This window comes from Rhinichthys klamathensis, unplaced genomic scaffold, assembly GCF_029890125.1.
Source record: "Rhinichthys klamathensis goyatoka isolate OS25496 unplaced genomic scaffold, OSU_Roscu_1.1 h1tg000183l_1, whole genome shotgun sequence".
Taxonomy (NCBI): domain Eukaryota; kingdom Metazoa; phylum Chordata; class Actinopteri; order Cypriniformes; family Leuciscidae; genus Rhinichthys; species Rhinichthys klamathensis.
This window is the reverse complement of record NW_026606711.1, coordinates 653,558-671,677: the sequence shown is the minus strand read 5'-3', so window position 1 is coordinate 671,677 and position 18,120 is coordinate 653,558. Positions and strand designations below refer to the sequence as shown.

The 18,120-nt window shown below is 41.8% G+C and overlaps 1 protein-coding gene across 2 annotated transcripts in view; it reads right to left on the bottom strand.

The window, feature by feature from the left end:
* ogdhb (oxoglutarate dehydrogenase b) overlaps positions 1-18,120 on the bottom strand; it is a 35,581-nt gene that overhangs the window by 7,607 nt on the left and 9,854 nt on the right. For both annotated transcript variants that reach the window (XM_056261470.1, XM_056261469.1), the window contains exons 5-10: positions 5,803-5,918; positions 5,472-5,626; positions 4,135-4,281; positions 2,428-2,518; positions 1,010-1,189; positions 521-649 (exon numbers count right to left, since the gene is read on the bottom strand). In XM_056261470.1, the coding sequence (XP_056117445.1) occupies positions 521-649; positions 1,010-1,189; positions 2,428-2,518; positions 4,135-4,281; positions 5,472-5,626; positions 5,803-5,918 (818 nt within the window). The remainder of the gene's footprint in view (positions 1-520; positions 650-1,009; positions 1,190-2,427; positions 2,519-4,134; positions 4,282-5,471; positions 5,627-5,802; positions 5,919-18,120) is intronic.

Genomic DNA, 18,120 nt, shown 5'->3' with positions numbered 1-18,120 from the left:
GAAATTAATACTTTTATTCAGCAAGGACACATGAAATTGATTAAAAGTGACAGTTAAGACATTTATAAATGTCACAAAAGATATCTACCGGTATTTCAAATAAATGCTGTTTTTGAAGAATCCTGAAAATGATAGTTTCCACAACAATATTAAGCAGCACAACTGTTTTTAACATTAATTTAACATTAATAAGAAATGTTTATTTGATCAGCAAATTAGCATTTTAGAATGATTTGTGAAGGATCATGTGAAACTCAAGACTGAAAAATCAGCTTTGCATCACAGGAATAAATTGCATATGAAAATATATTACAATAGAAAACGATATTAAATTGTATTACTATATCAAAATATTGCCGTTTTTACTGTATTTTTAATCAAACAAATGCAGTCTTGGTGAGCATAAAAGACTTCTATCACAAACACAATTTTTTTTACTGCCCCTCAACTTTTAAAGTGTTGTATATAACCGATTTCTGCTTGAAAAGGTAATTCTGGTGAGAGTGTGAGAGAAACAGACCTGGTTGTTTACGACCACATGAATAGTACCATGGGTGGTGTAGGACGGCAGGTCACTAAGGTGAAATGTCTCGTAGACGATGCCCTGACCTGCAAAGGCTGCGTCTCCATGTAACAAGATGGACATCACCTTCAGAGACAAGGACACATTCTTCTTACTGACAACATGTCAATCATGTCTTGTTTTCTAATCACAAAAGATGATTTAAGACCGTTCTAAAAACTGCTGACATAATACAACCTATCACACCGCAATGTGTTTGTCTTTGAAGGAACCGTTTAATCTTTGGATACAGGCCTCTTTATCGGTCCTTTCATTTAGTCCATGTCTGTAACTTTGAGCTCATCTATATACTAGCATACTCCTTGACAAATTACATTTTAAGATAATGTCAGCATTTAACATTTACAGTAATAATAGATTTGTTTTCACACTTGTGTCCAACAACATAATTACAGATTCTTAGAACCACAAGGGAAGTTCACACACCCTATTGCCGTCAGAGTCCCCGCAGTAGAACTGCTCCGCCTTGGTCTTGCCCTGCACTACAGGGTCCACTGCCTCCAGGTGTGAAGGGTTGGCCATCAGGGATAGTGTGATGTGGCGTTCAGTGACCCGGTTGATCCGTCTGTGGTACATACCCAAATGATACTTCACATCACCTGAGCCCTGAAGGAAAGTCACAGACCGAAACATAAACAGGACTGAAATGTCAAAAGCCAGGATTCTTTGTGTGAGAGGAACATTGCATACATTACAGAGTTGATATTCTTTCATTTTCTCAGAAATGAGAGGGAGGATGTTTTCACAGAAAGATTGTGTGCAGAGCTACTTATGTCAACTACAATTATGGTAATGATTGTTTAAAATATTACTGCACTGTTTGTTCCAGATTTGCCTCATTTGTCAAACATTACCACTTTAAAGTTGTCATGAAATTGTCTGTGAACAATTCATTGTGTGAATGTAATTCTTTTTTTATGTCCTCATAATTCTTAATCAAAATTTCATAAATCAATCATTTGGTGAAACGTTAGACTTCTCAAGTTCAAGTCAATCGTTTAATCTGCCCTTTCTTTCAATTGACTGCAAGCTCGGATTTAGCTGATGCGCCTCAATCAACAAAAGATGATTTCCCTACATGTTTTTCTTTTTTGATAATCTGTTTCACTTAGACGCACGTCTCAATAAGGAAGAAAAAAATCTGTTGCTTATTATCTTTCATCACGCCTTTGAAAAAGAAGTGAAACATTTAGGTATAAGGTTTCATAGCATAATAATAAATAGAAAGACATCGATTCTCCTCCACTGGACTAGGCATGGTAAAAAGTAGCGGTGTAACGGCACACATATTCATACCAAATATGTTCGATTCGGGTCTTTCAATTCGATACGCATGAGTACTGAACAAATGTAGCATTGTTTTAACCACTGCACGTGTGAAACTTCTGTGTGCTGATATCGATATACTTTAATATTGCGAACGCATCTGGAAAAATAAAGGGCACAAACTGAGTTGCTGCGGGAAAAGTACATGACCAAAGTTGTCCAAAACATGAGACATGCTGGATATTGAGAGCTTAAAACGAACTTAAAACCCTCCTGTCAGATGTGTGTGCTGTTTAATACATTTGAGACCTGGTTCACTTTCATTATCTTATGGTTATAACCATATCAGCAAATGTTGGAAAGCCATGCCAGTATTTTGAACCATGACTTCAAAACTAAGGTAAGTAAGTAACCGTAATTTTTGTGGTAAAATTGCTGAGATGGGACCTAAGGCCTAACAAAACAAATATTTCAGAGTTTGCAGACTGATCTACTTTTTTCCTAAGCTGTTTACGGAGTTGAACTGTGAAAGTGAAACGTCTGCTGAAGGAAATGATGGTGGCTTGAGAGATGATCACCTCATCCGCAGCTTCCAGCTTTGAATCAAACTGGCAGAAGATCTGCTCCAGCTCCTTACGGATCACATTAGCAAGCACATTCAGACGACCTCTGATGGAGAGCAGACAATTCAGACATGTTTCAATGGCCCTACATATGTACCCTGATGTACTTCCCTATTTAACCCTCTGGGGTTGTTCGGCCCAAATGGACCCGAATCATTCAAATAAAAAAATGTTAAAAATCGCAGCTTCTTTCGGAATGGTCCGAAATTTGGTGACTTTGTTGGTATTTGGTATGTGAACACCCAAAAAAAAAATTGGGGACAGGATGTGAACAGTCTAAGTGGTTGTAAAAAAAACAGTCAGTCACACTCAGGACCTTCGGGTCCAAATGGACCCCCATAGGAAATGAATGGGAAATTGGCAAAAATGTGAAAAAACAGAGTTTTTTGGGGCGTACAATCTACAAATCAGCCACAATCCATAAAAAAAAGCACACAACAGTGAAGGGGTGAATCTATAAAACATCAAGAGTGCAAAACAGACACATCCACACACACACACACTTTTATACACATACACACTCATAAATTCAGATTACATAAATCTGTTTTGAATTTTTTTAAATCACAGCTTAATCGGAATGTTACGAAACTAGGTGACTTTTATGGTATTAGGTATGTGAACACACAAAAAAAATGGGGACAGGATCTGAATAGTCTAAGTGGTTGTAAAAAAAATTGTCAAACTCAGGACCTTCGGGTTCAAATGGACCCATTCATAGGAAATGAATGTGAAATTGTCAAAAATATGAAAACACAGATTATTCAATATGAAAACACAGACTATTCAAATAGAATAGTCTATTTGAATAGTCTAAGTGGTTGTAAAAAAAAAAAAAAAAAAAAAACTCACACTTAGGACCTTCGGGTCCAAATGACCCCCATTGGAAATGAATGGGAAATTGTCAAAAATATGAAAAAAGTTTTTTTGTGCATACAATATACAAATCAGCCAGAATGCAGAAAAAAATGACTCAACGGTGAAGGGGTGAATCTCTAAAACATCAAGAGTGCAACACACACACACACACACACACAGTATTATATATTTATAATAATCTGTATTATAAAGTAAAACTGGCACTTCAAATTACCATTTAAACCAACCAAACAAACAAAAAACAAGACAAAAATAGTCTTTGAGAATCTGTTATTATATTTTAAAAATCAACAACCTGAAAAAAAAATTGGTATATATTTGCAAAAATCACTAGAATTCCCAAGCCTTTCTACAGAGAGCTGTAAATCCACTAGTGGTAAAAATGTGCTATTGGGTGATAAAAATGCTCAGTCTCCACCAGATGGCATCTATATTTTTTCAAAAATTGCTTTCATGAGGCCTAGGCTTCACTCTAAAATGTAATACAGCTTTGATAATTAAAAAAAAAAAAAAAAAAATTCTATTATGTTCAATGGGAAAAAATGGGTCATAATTATTGCGTAGATATTAATTATAAATCATAAAATATCTCAAAACACCAAAAAAGAAAATAATTTTTTTTATAAAAAACAAGTAAAAAAAAAAAAAAATGATTTTTTTTTTTTTTTTTTAAATATGAATCCTGCCCTTTGGGTCCATTTGGACCCGAACACCCCAAGTGTGACTGTTAAACGAACAACCCCAGAGGGTTAAAATACATTATTCAGTATTTTGGTCCTCTACCTGTGTGGCATGCCCATAATAACATTCTCCACCCCATTCTCACTGGATTTGTCGATGATAGTTTTGAGAGCAGGAATGAGAGACTCGGATCCCTCCAGGCCAAAGCGTTTCTCTGACGACCACTTCCTCTGCAGGAACTCCTCAAATCTGTCGGAACCACAGCATTACAAAAACATTCACAGAATGATCACAAACATTCTCTGACATACTAAAAAAAATATGTTATTGCATATAACACAATATCAAAGCAAGCGTCATCTGCAAACAAATGATGCAAGAGTTTTCTCAGACTGAATTTCCATTTTCTTGCATTTTTTAACCAACTGGTGTCAATTGTAGTGGATGTATGAAGTCAGTTGTCCTTTTATGAAAGCTGCAGTCCATAGTTTTTCCTCTTTGTCACCATCTCTGTTTGAAATCTGCAATTGCAGTTATTCGTGGAATTATCAACTTTACGTGGGTTGTGCCTCAGTACGGCACAGCGCAGATGAATCCAATGTTTTGAGGAGAGCGTGCAGCTGTCAGTCACCGTGCCGGTGTGGATACTGGCATTCAGAATCACAGATTCTACTTTTTGGAAGTATGACCAACATAAGTATTTTTACCGGAAAATGTAATCTGAACAAGTAAGTAACATCCACTTTTGTTCTGACCTGATAAGAGAAAAAAGCATTGCAGTAAATCTCGCTGATTAACGATCGCTTATCATATCACGTCAAACCGTGCAAATTATACTTTGTTCTCAAATTGTTAATGTTTACAACATCAGCATTGCGTGACTACATTTAATGCCCTTCCGATATTTATTCTTGTTTTCGCATGGGCCGGTCTCTTTTCTTTCTGTAGCCACTCCGAAGTCCGAAGTCTTTTGCATTTTACAGCGGGTGAATCTCCAGTTGTCACTGGTGATCGTCGTTTGAACCTTTCTGGATCCGCCATCAAATTGATAAGTTTAATTATATCAAGTGCTGTGAGAAAAGGCTATAAATCTCCACCTCCAACATCCTCACACGCAATATAGCCTACTAGCCGAGACTCTTCTTTATGTGTACAGATGTGAAGTAATGACGCAAAGACAAGCTCGAATCTCCCGTGGAAATCCACCAGTACCACTGGAATTAAAAACATTATTACAAGCTTACCGCTTTGAATCGAGCTAAGGCAAGCAGACAGTTTTGAACACTGGCTGGTTATGTACTTGCTCAAAAATGTATTTTTTGGGTCATTTTTAACTCCAAAAAGTTATGGACTGCAGCTTTAAAGTATACCTATGCTTAAATTATTTGAATGGCAAACCATTCATTCAGGTCTCCAGAAAACTATGGCAAGGGGCAGACCTGGTTGAGCGGACCATACGGGCCAGTAGCGTCCTCTTCTCTTCCAGAGTAAACTGCATTACTCCTGGCTTCTCAAATTTCTGTCTGATCCACTGGCACTGCTCCAGGTCGTTGATAAACATGAACTCCACCCCGATGTGTTGACAGTAGGCCATCTGTGTATACAGTATATAGGCATAGTGTAGCGAGAAGTCATGTTTTTGCATATTATACTTTGTATATTAAATTTTTGAATACCTTTTTATGTAATGCAATGATACTCATACATCATCCATATTCAAGTATCATTGCATTATATGTGTCTCAAGTGGGGAAACACTTGGTTACGCACCTCTAAACGCCGGATGATTTCCCTGAGTGGAAGGGCACTTTCACTGCCCCCGATAAAGGTAGTGGTGGGAAGCCGGAAAACTTTATCCAGATCCGCTTCTTCCAGCCCGTAGAAGCCTGACAGCAGACATGAAAACAAATGGATGGGGCAGGGGGTGGATAGGCAAGCGAAACAAATCACCACAGCGGATCCAACCGACACACGTAAACACAGAAGACAAAATGGTACAGCATTAGAGGAAGCAGGGTTGTGGAACAATTCTTATGATTTAAAAGTTTTATTAAAAACAAACAGTATAAATAACAGCACATTCTTGCACATACGACACAGAACATGTGAAAAAAAGGCTAAGCCAACAGTGTTAGCAGAGGGAAAAAGGAAAGATGGTGAAAAACAGAACGCATGCATGAGATGCTACAAATGGCAACATGCATTTTGAACAAACACATTTTACCAAGAAATGCGTTTCAGTGTACAATTTAACTTCTTTTCTCATTGATTAATAAGCAATGTAAGCGTGTTTTTATCAGCAAACCATGAAGGTATGTAAACTAGAGTCATTACAATGAGTCTTGCATAGCAGATTGCTGTGACCTTTAATCTCACGGTGCCAAAACACTGTTCATTCACGTGTACCATGAGCTGTTCCTATTTATTTATCCACACAAAATACATAAAGAAATGTACCGTGAGGCTGCAGGCATGTAAATATGATAATATGTTCTTTCTTGCAACACCAGTAAAACAAGATTAGGGAAAACCAAGCGGGACGACAAGTGAACGAACAAAGATAAAACCGAGAATGCATATAAAAATGGTTTGTCAAAGTCAAAAGTGATATTCTGGTCTCTAGATATGGCTCCGGATTTTTTATTTTCTGACAGGCAAAAACTATAGGCCTAAGTTAGATCACATTCAAACATTCATTTCCGTTAGGCTTGGGCGGTATCCAAATTTTGATACCGTCAAACCTCCTCCCTATTTTACCGCGGTATACGGTATTACCGCGTGACTAATTAAAAATTATTACATAAGGCTCAGACGGCATCACCAAACTGTTGGTTTGTGCAGGGATGAGTCACAATTTTCGAATATTCAATTATTTGATTTTATTATAGAATATGGAATAGGTTGTGGGATTATTGTCTATAAAAAATCCCCATGTTTTCCGTTCTGATGCGGTGGTGACACGTTCAACCAGAGGGTGGCGATGCCAATAATGCATCTAAAAGCTGTCAATCAACTCTCAGACAACAGGAGAAGATGCACATTGTGAGCGGAGCATGTGAGCGGAGTGGTAATATTTCCTCCAGAGCAGAGAGCGCATTTCTGAAGATCACGCGCCGCGTGCTCAGTCCACTCAGCGTCGCGCGCTCAGCATGCCCGCAGTGACATGCTGGTTAGAAAACATGTGAAGTAGGGCTGCCCGTGCATGACTTAAACAATTTTTTTTCTAGTTGACTAGTAGTAGTTGATTTAAGCCATTAGTCTAATCATTTATATTGATTAAATTACTTAAATATATATAGGAGAGAATGCTAAACCATAATGAGCGTTTTCGTAATATATAGCCTATTCTGCATCTCAAAGCACACATAAAGCTTGCCACAAAGAACCGGCAAAAGTAATTATTATGCATGAAACATTTTAATTGTTTATTAATAAAAAACTTTCTATGTCAGTGGCTGCACAGATAAAGTTTACGATGCAGACTCGCATCTTCGCAGTAGTGAACGCGCATAGAGAGAAATGCACACTTCATATGAATTAGCCTACAGAGAGCAGCCCATTTCTTTTAGTTTTTAATTGTTTTGTTTAAAAGTAGACATTTCAAGCTTTCTATATATATACACTTCTCAGATATTTAAGGCATCTATCTTATACGCTGAGTTTCGTTTATTTTAGGAGACGCGCTCCAGTTCACGCGCCGGCTTATATTGTCTAATATATATCCTTCTTATTTATTAATCCAGGCAATTCGTTGATGAAACATTGATTAAAATGAAGATACAATTTATGCGAAACGAAATTCACTTTAAAGAAAGGCTTTCTACAAAACAAAACGTAATAAGTGGTCAAAAATCATGTCTGACCCATTCCAAATGTTTTCCGATATTGGCCATCTTATGATCCTATCTTATTCATCTCATGCAGTTTCCTTTTCATATAAATCAACATAGATGAAAAAAAAAAAAAAACATTATATTATTAAACATAAATATGAAAAGAAATGAGTTTTTTATTTATTTATTACTTATAGCCTATTTAAGTGTCACACCGCTCCGCTGTATAGCTGTGTAGCCTACATGCATGTGTGCGTGCATATGGTGGAGGGGTGCTATTTTCGAATAATAATTAAATAATACCAGGCGATCTTCAAATATTATTTTTGCTTGAAATGCCCATCCCTGCCAAACTGCAGAAGTCGTGTTCTTCTTCGAGACCAGGTCACTCGTTGCGCAACTTGCCATCTTTCCCCCTCTCTCCCCCACTCTTTCTCCTCCACACTGTCACGTGATGACAACCACACATAAGCATTTTTAGCCATTAAATAAATTATATTTAATCCTTTTCTCCTATATAAGGGCATTGGATTTTTTTTTATGACGGTATGACGATATTGAAACTGATACCGTTGCTATTTTTAGATCCCGCGGTATACGATATTACCGTATTACCGCCCAAGCCTAATTTCCGTAGAACAAAATGTAGGACTATTACCTTGGTAATAGCGATGTTTATATTAAAGCAGGTACAACTATTACCATTAACTGGAATCAACCAAAGATTAATTTGGGAGAGTCTAATAACATGTCACAGCCTCAAACTCAAGCACTGAGGCTAAAACTGACATTTCAAGAGGATGAGGACATTATGTAAGAAACAGACCCTAGGCAAGGTTAATGAGGGAAATCGCCACATATGCCAGCTGGGGCTCTTGCGAGGACCAGAACGGTGCAGTGCCACGTGAAGTTACATAAATGTTTTTCTGCTAAGAGTTGAAAGCTGTCCATGGAATCCAAAAAAGCATGCTCAAGTGTTCAGTTACTGACAGCTAGTGATGCATGCACCGATGTGAAAATTGTAGCCGATACCGATAACCGATATTAATATTGCTGTTATGGCCGATACCGATATTTACAGATGTCGATATCAATATATATTGCGATATAAAAACAATTTCACCAGATGACTTGAATAGCTCTATTTGGAAAGAATGAATTATTCTAGAATGACTGGGGTGGTTTTGTCATGGAGTAAATCCGCATAGAAACTAATATTAATAGAATGTTAACTAATGTAGTTAACTAGACTTTAATAAATGGAACCTTATTGAAAAGTGTTTCCGATTTATGTCTCTTGAGTTCAGTGTTGGACAGATCAATTGTTTTAACCATTCATTAAAGTGAATCGGTTCAAAGGAGTCATTAGTTCGCGAATCGGACGTGTCATTAACGGACCACGGCACACGTCGTGTGATTATCCAGGCAGTTTAGGACATCGCACAAGATTTGTCTCAACACAGAAATCATTTCATCAATAGATAGATTTTTTTTTGTTTATTGAAAGTGTGGTTTATGTCATCTGAATGTGTGGAAAGCTTTTCAGAGTTGTGAATTGTGCTAAAATAACGTTGCCTTCATTTTAGCACAATTCACAACCAGTGGTAGTTCAGAAAAAAAAAATGTTCGGTCTTCCGACCTTTTACCATCGTGTATTCTCAAAGATATTCAGTCAACTCAATTCATTAATATGCACGAGGGAGGGAGAGAGAGCAAGACAGTTTGAAGACGATGAGAGTGTGCGCGACCGGGACTTTCACTCTCTCTGCTCGTTCTCTCAGCCGTGTATTCACACCAGGAAAGTCCGATAGTTCACTTGCTTTGGTCCGGACCAAATACATTTTTTTTTTTTTTTGGTACGGTTCGCTTTCACGCTGCTCTTTTTGCAAGTGAACCAAAATTTGTAAACAAAACCACACGTGTGCTAAGGTCGTCCATTCATAGGACAAGGATTCTCAAGTAGGGAAATCAGGAAGTGCAAAAAAGGCTCAGCATGGAGATATTTCGTACTGCAATATTTGTTATTTTACTAATTTTGTGTTATTCTGTACAAACGCAATATGAAGAAACCGCGCAGAAGACGGATAAAGTATAAAGTTTTGATTCATAGAGAGGGGCTTTGTTCACACATTCAAATAATGAGATTCTTATATACTGCTAACAAGTGCTGTCAATGTTAACGCTTGCGATTAAATTTGTCCAGTTTAACGCAGCGTCATCCATGTATTGTAACTATCGTTACATTATATGAACTGCAAAAGCTTTTTTTTGCATCTATGCGCGATTAGACTAAAGAGAACGCTCTGTATGTGAATGTCCTGATGCACACACTCGTTCATTCATTCCATTCCAATGATGCACACACGGCGCGCAGAAAGACGCGCAACAGTATCGTGTGGCCAGACAGCGCGCCGGTGTTCTGACGATTTGTGCTGCCTTGTCGAAAAATGCTACCGTAGTGCGAATCGATCTATATTAATATTATATATTATATGAAATACAATTATAATACAATTCTAAGTTATGAGTAGCTACTGTATACTGTAGACTACTGTTTTTATTTTTTAAACGGTGTGAAAAGTAAAAATTATTATCAAATATTGACTTGTCAAAGCACACCTTTCCTTAGTAACTGAAACTTTCAATTATTCTTCTTCAGCTGGCTGACCGTACAAATATTCATATGGTAGTTATCATTTTTAAAAGAAAAAATACTTTATAACACATGAAAATTTACCTTTTGTTAAAAAAACTGAGTCTGCACATGCGCATAACCAGTAAGTAGCAAATCTCGATGGGTAGCATGAATCGTCAGAACACCGGAATGGAATTCTCTTTCGCACTTGAACAACAATAACAACACAAACCATTATGCCAAAATCTCCGACTACGGAAGCCTGTTAACTCAAAGGCGCAGTGCTTTCTTGCAATTGGGTCGGTTCATGTTCACACCGTAAACGAACCGTACCAGAGTTCGTTTGGAACCGTACCGAGACCACCTCTTCAGCTGGGTCTCGGTTCGGTTGTTTGGTCCGCACCCGAGTTCGATTGCTGTATTCACACCTGCCCAAAAGGTCCGCACCAAGGGGGGAAACGAACTAGAGTTCGATTCAATCGAACCAAACAAGGCAGGTGTGAATACACAGTTAAACAAGCGCAGCAGTCAGTCATCTACATCACTCACCCACACTCACATCTACACACACGTCAAATACACAGGAATGATTATCGGCCTGTTCACATTGGCCCTATTTTGACATCGGAACGATACCGATGTGTAAAAAAATTTACCATATCGGCCGATATTATATCGGCGGCCAATATATCATGCACCACTACTGACAGCTTTATTGGACTAGGCCTAAGGACCATATTCGGATATGCAAAATCAAGTGCATGGGGTTCCATTAAATGCTAAAAAAAGAAAGCAAGGTTATGCAACTCTAAATGTATTTAATCACTGGCTTTTGATCAGGGAACTGGTGGGAGCTTCTTAAAAATGCCATTAACTCAAGTGCTCTAGCTAGTCCCTCATACCTCCAGCAGTAAGGTGAGAAAATTAATGCCCCAGGTGTGGACGTGACCGATGTTACAAAGTGGTTTTTGTTTTACTGTTGTACCACACAATGACCTGAAATGAACCGAACCTGTGAGGTGTTCTGAGAAAAAGCACTGAGCGCAGCATTTCCACTGAATGAAAAGCAGAACAATGCAGCGCTGGAAAACTGAGGGCCCTGACACTGTCAGAGAGAGAAAACTCACTCACCTCACATTGTGCAACCCTACCGTCAATAAAGTACAGACGGACGGCTCACTAGTATTGGATGCTGCTCATTGACAATCAGCCAGCCATTGATGATAAATGCTCTAAAATATCATGCTTGACCACTGGAAGTTACCGATCGGACACAGCAAAGTGGTTTAGTATGGTAAAATTTGAATCTGAATAATTCTCTGAATGCTTTTAATTCTAAGTTTGCTGAAGCAGAACACTGCACTGCAAAAACACATTTTCATTACACATCAGGATTTTTGTCTTGTTTTGAAGTAAAAATAAATGTAAACAGTATTTAACATTAAGTTAGTGTTTCTCATCTCACTGGCAGACTGATTATTCTTGTTTTAAGCATAAACCTCAGAACAATGATCTTGTGCTTACAAGAACATTTTCCAGTAAGGTAAGAAAAATCTATTTAATTCAAGATTTCATTTTCTGAAAACAAGTCCTCATATACCATCTATGTAATATTTCTTCTCAAATAATATCTCATATTAAGGGTAAGATATTTATACTATGAAAACAAGACAAAAAAAAAAAGATTAAAATGTTTATTTTCAGCCTGTGTAATAGATAGGAATGAGATAACGTTTTTTTTTTTTTTATATATATATTTTCATGACACAAGGAACCTGAAGAACAGGAATATCGACATTTAATGAGCTATTATGAGCAAGTTCTAGGCATTCTGATGGTTCACATTTCTCAAGTAGTTGACTTTTTTTATGGAAAACCACAATCTTGCTCAACACGCCAACTCTGTGGGTGTGCCTTGTCTCTTGCTAAAGGTTTCCAATCATCCCTGTTAAATGTGTGCATGCAAATAAACCTCTACAAAAAGTTTGTGCACAATACAATGAGAAAGAGCAACTTATTCACAGCATCCAGAAAAGCAATCAACAGCCTAGGCATTATCAGTGCAATAAAAGAGCCTCTGTGAGGGGATATGAAAAAGGCAAAGTGAGAAAGAGGAACTACAACTTGACACTAGATGAGACAAGTGCTACACAGACCAACACACCCCAGGTCAAGAGTGAGACATGAGCAAACAAAAGGCAAAGCCAGAGGCCTGGATATGTAGTGATAAGGTACAAACTGATAGGCTCTGATTCAAAACATAATTTGGCAGCATATTTAGGCATCTCATCTCATATTATTATTTTTATTGCTGGTTTAGTTTTTACTGCCTAGACTGTTGTGTATCTTTCTAATTTCATTATTTTTATGTAAAGTGCTTTGAGAATGCTAATTTTAAAGGCACTATATAAAATAAAGTGTATTATTATATATATATATATATATATATATTCCAAATAGTATGCGGCACAATAGTCTAGTCAAATCAAATGTCATATATACCCTACTATTCAAAAGTTTTGGGTCAGTAAGATTTTTTAATATATATATATATATATATATACACAGCACAATTTATTTATTTTCGGCAAGGATGCATCAAAAGTGACAGTTAAGACTTTTATAAGGTTACAAAAGATTCTACTTCAAACAGATTGTTCTTTTGAACTTTCTATTCATCAAAAAATCCTGAAAAAGGTATCACAGTTTCCACAAAAATATTAAGCAGCACAAGTGTTTTCAACATTGATAATAAGAAATGCTTCAAAAGGCAGCAAATCAGTAAATTAGAATGATTTATGAAGCATCATGTGACACTGAAGAGTAATGATGCTGAAAATTCAGGAATAAATTGCATTTTAAAATGTATTAAAATAGAAAACAGTTACTTTGAATTGTAATAATATATCACTTTTACTGTTCTCTTACGAGAGTATCTCTCGTACTGCGTAATAGCTTTACGCTAGGGGAAAAACTCTTTTCCGCGAGATATTGAAGCCAAAAATTATCCTTTAATTTTTTATTAATGCAAAACGCTTTGCAGCAGCAAGCAAACATAGGCGAAACAGAGAAACCTATCGAGAGAGACTCTGCGTGACGTAATGACCAATGGGGGCAATTCGCGCCCGTATCGTCACGTCCCGCCAGAAGGGGCGTGGTCTCGCCCTATAAATATGCTCGTTAGGCTGATACAAGCTGATTTTTACCTCTTCAGCGAAGCACACGCATCGCTGGATCCGGAGTGAGAAGCCGCGCCGTCGAAGCAAGCCTTTCAGCGGGACGAGCTCTGGAGTCGCTGGCCTCGCCGCCTTCATCTGCCGTACCTGCTGCGCTTTCCGGCGTTATATATCCTTTCAAATACTCTGTGTGTATTTCTCTGTTGAGAAGTGTTTGTTCGCTTACTTGACGCGACTTACACTTCTCTCACAAAAGAGCAGCGTCTTTTTAAAGATGCCTTCCTGTGGCTCGTGCCGCGCCCCGCTCAGCGATGGAGATCGACACTTCATCTGTGTTTCCTGTCTGGGTGAGGATCACGCGGCTATCGCGCTCGCTGACGGCGGATGCCCTCATTGCGAGCTTTTGCCCATGGTGACTCTGAGGACGCGCCTGGCATCATTCTCCGAGCCTTCACCACAGCCCGCCGTGACGCCGCGCCGTAAAAAGCGCCTCCCGAGCTATCTCCAGCCCGCCAAAGCTCGCCGGTTCGCCCGCCTGCTTCGCCGGCTTCGCTCGAGTCGCTCACTGACGGACAACGGCCGCCGCCTGCCGCCGCGTCCATCCACGAGTTTGACGAACCCACCGAGGCGTGTTCTCTTCTGGCATCCGATAGCGAGGATTGGGCGAGCTCCGTGGACCTCCCCTCCGCTAGCGTTTCCCGCCAGACCACTGGTAAGAGAGCCGGCATTGAGACTGGGCTGATGCGTCTGCTCTCTCAGGTCGTGGATAGCATCGGCCTCGATTGGGAAGCGCCCGCGCAACCGCCGCGCAACAGGCGAGCTCTGTGGACCTCCGCCTTCTGTCCGCGAGTCGTCAAGGAAACGGGCCAGCATTCTACCCCGCCCCCCATGGGCGTGCGTCACCGGCAAATGAGAAAAGAGTGTGTTTTAGTCCCCGCCGAGGCCGGATTAATCTCCATTTCTCAGCTCCTAGTTTGAGCGGCTGAAAATGTCATTATTGCAGCAATGAGCCTGTTGTATAACACGCACACCTGCATACAAACGCCGACACACACAAAACTGTGATGACGCTCTCTTATCTGCTTGCGCTAGTGTAGTTCTCCCTGTGGCCCAGTGGCGGAACCTGAAGCTTTCACGCGGGAGACCCGTGTTCGATCCCGGCTCTCGCAGCAGATAAAAATTTAGTCTCGCCGCGGCCAGACTTCCACCGAAACTTTTCGCTCGTTCAGTTCCAGATAATGCGACTGTTCCAGTGTATTTTGCAGTAAACAAGCTGGTACCACGGCCCGCTTGCCTGCACATAAAGGCCGTTTCCATGGCGACCCAGAAAAATCATTGTATTTCTGGTTTTCCGGCCACAGCCGATGGTGTTATAAGTGTAATAAAATGCTCACAGCCCAGTGTTCATTTCTACACACAAACACAGCCCGCCACGGTACAGGGCTCGCACAATTGTGCATTAAATGTAGTGAATGTGCCCACAACCCAGTGCCCACATACACTACCACGGTTTCTGTAAAACGAAACCAACACAAGTCTTCCTAGCCTCCTAGGAAATTGACGGTGTTTCAGTCTCGCCGTGGCCAGACTTCCACTGAAATTTTCGCTCGTTCAGTTCCAGAAAATGTGACTGTTCCAGTGTATTTTGCAGTGAGCAAGCCAGTACCATGCCCGCTTGCCTGCACACTAATGCTGTTCCCACGGCGACCCAGATAAATCACATAAATGGTGTATTTTCTCATATTCCGGCCACAGCCGATGGTGTTATGAGTGTATTGAAAATGCCTACAACCCAGGGCTCATTTCTACACACAAACACAGCCCGCAAAAATGCAGGGCTCGCACAAACAATCCGCCCACGGCCGATGGTGTTATGAGTGTTGTAAGAATGCCCACCCAGTGCCCATTCCCACACCCAGACACAGCCCGCCACGGTGCAGGGCTAGCACAAATAAACTCGACTCAGGTCGATTGTGCAAACAATGTAGTAAACGCGCCCATGTCACCATGCCCGCTCACACTACATGCTGCGTGTCCCTTGGTTTCTGTAAAAACGAAACCAACACACATTCAGTCGGCCATGAACGACAGTGTTTTCAGTGTATTAAATGTGCCCGCAGCCCCGCGCCCACATTTTCTCACAGACACGCCGATTCCCACGGGATCTCCCCCGCTCGCTTTTTCTGCACAATCTGCCATAAAAAAGCTGAGCGCGGCCAGGTCGCCCGCTGTGATCAGCGCGCCCCCCGCCTCGAACGCTGTAAACACGGTGTTGTGTTCCCAGTATGCCCAGGCTCTCGAGCTGCCGTTTTGTCGCGGCCAGAGCCCGGATTTCATTCTGCCTCTAGCTATTCACGCAGATGCGTGGTCAAAGCTTCCCGGGGTTTCAGAATGGGTGCTGAACACTATAAAGAGAGGCTATTCGCTACAATTATACCGTTTCGCTACCGTTATACGGCGCGCGTCGAAACTACGGTGAAAAACGAAGTATCTCATCTACTTCGTGCCGAAATAGCGAAACTACTGAGCAAAGGGGCTATAGAACCTTTATCTCAGGCTCAGAGCGAAGGGGGCCTATACAGCAGATATTTTCTGGTACCGAAAAAGGATGGGGGTCTCAGACCCATTTTAGATCTGCGGCAGCTGAACAGAGTGCTTGTGAAGCGCCAGTTCAGAATGCTTACGACCAGGAAAATCCTCGCGCAGGTGCGCTTCGGGGACTGGTTTATGTCGATAGATCTGAAAGACGCCTATTTCCAAATACAAATAGCGTCCCATCACAGGCGATTTTTGAGATTCGCCTTCGAGGGCCAGGCATATCAATACACAGTCCTGCCGTTCGGCCTGTCCCTAGCGCCTCGTACATTTACGAAGTGCATGGACGCGGCGCTCGCGCCCCTGAGACTTCAGGGCATGCGAGTTCTGAACTACTTGGACGATTGGCTGATTCTAGCTCGATCACGATCGGAGCTCATAGAACACAGGGCCGCATTGCTCGAGCACCTCGAGAAGCTGGGCCTCACAGTCAATTGGGCGAAGAGCTCACTGTCTCCCAGTCAGAAAATGTCCTTTCTGGGAACCGTGTTGGACTCGCTGTCCATGACAGCACGCCTGTCACCAGAGCGCGTGCTAAATATTCAGCGCGGCGTGAAATCCTTCCGCCACGGCGCGATAGTCCCGCTCAAAAGGTTTCAGAAAATGCTGGGGCTGATGGCCTCAGCAGCCTCTGTACTCCAGTTGGGCCTGCTCCGCATGCGCCCACTGCAGATGTGGCTGAAGACGCGGGTTCCACCCAGGGCATGGACAGCGGGTCTGTTTCGCCTCAGGGTCGACCTTCAGTGCGTTTCAGCTCTGAAACCTTGGAGAGAAACCGACTGGTATCAGTCAGGTGTAAGTCTGGGGACCGCTTCGAGCGTGAAGGTGGTGTCTACGGACGCCTCCACCTCGGGGTGGGGAGCGCTGCTCGAGGGCAGACCGCTAGCTGGCCTGTGGTCAGAACGGGAAAAGCTCCTTCACATAAACTGCTTGGAGATGATAGCAGTCGACAAAGCGCTACGGCGTTTTTGTCCCCAGATAACAGGCCACCACGTCTTGGTCCGGTCGGACAACATGTCGGTGGTGGCATACATAAATCGCCAGGGCGGCGTCAGGTCACGAAACCTTTACAGGTTGACGGAACGCCTCCTGGTTTGGGCTCAGCACAACCTGCTCTCACTGAGAGCGGCGCACGTGCCTGGTCACCTGAACGTGGGACCAGACAGACTGTCCAGGAACAACGTTCCAGCAGGGGAATGGTCGCTGCACCCGCAGACGGTCCAGCTGCTGTGGAAGACGTTCGGCAGAGCTCAGGTGGACCTATTCGCGTCCCAAGAAAACGCTCATTGCCCGGAGTTTTTCTCGAAAAGCAAGGACGCGCTGGCTCATGTTTGGCCCCGCTGCCCCCTGTATGCTTTTCCTCCTGTCTCGCTCCTGCCTCAGGTGTTGGAACGAATCAGGGAAAACGGATGCCCAGTGCTGCTTGTAGCCCCGCTCTGGACGAACCAGACGTGGTTCCCTGCCCTGATGCAGCTGACCAGCACTGCCCCATGGCCTGTACCATTGAGGAGAGACCTCCTCTCTCAGGCGGAGGGCTCGATCTGGCACCCTCGCCCGGAGTTATGGTCCCTGCACGCATGGGCCATCAACGGGTACCCGCTAGCCTCCCAGAGGGAGTGTTAAACACGATCGCGCAGGCTAGAGCTCCGTCTACCAGGCGGCTCTACTCCTCGAAATGGTCTGTTTTCTCTACATGGTGTCAGGCCCAGAGCCTTTCACCTGTGGAGTGCGGGGTTGCGGAAGTGCTTTCCTTCCTTCAAGAGCTACTGGATAAGGGCAGGACCCCATCCACGCTCCAAGTATATGTGGCGGCCATAGCAACGTTTGCAAAACCGGTGTCTGGCCAGTC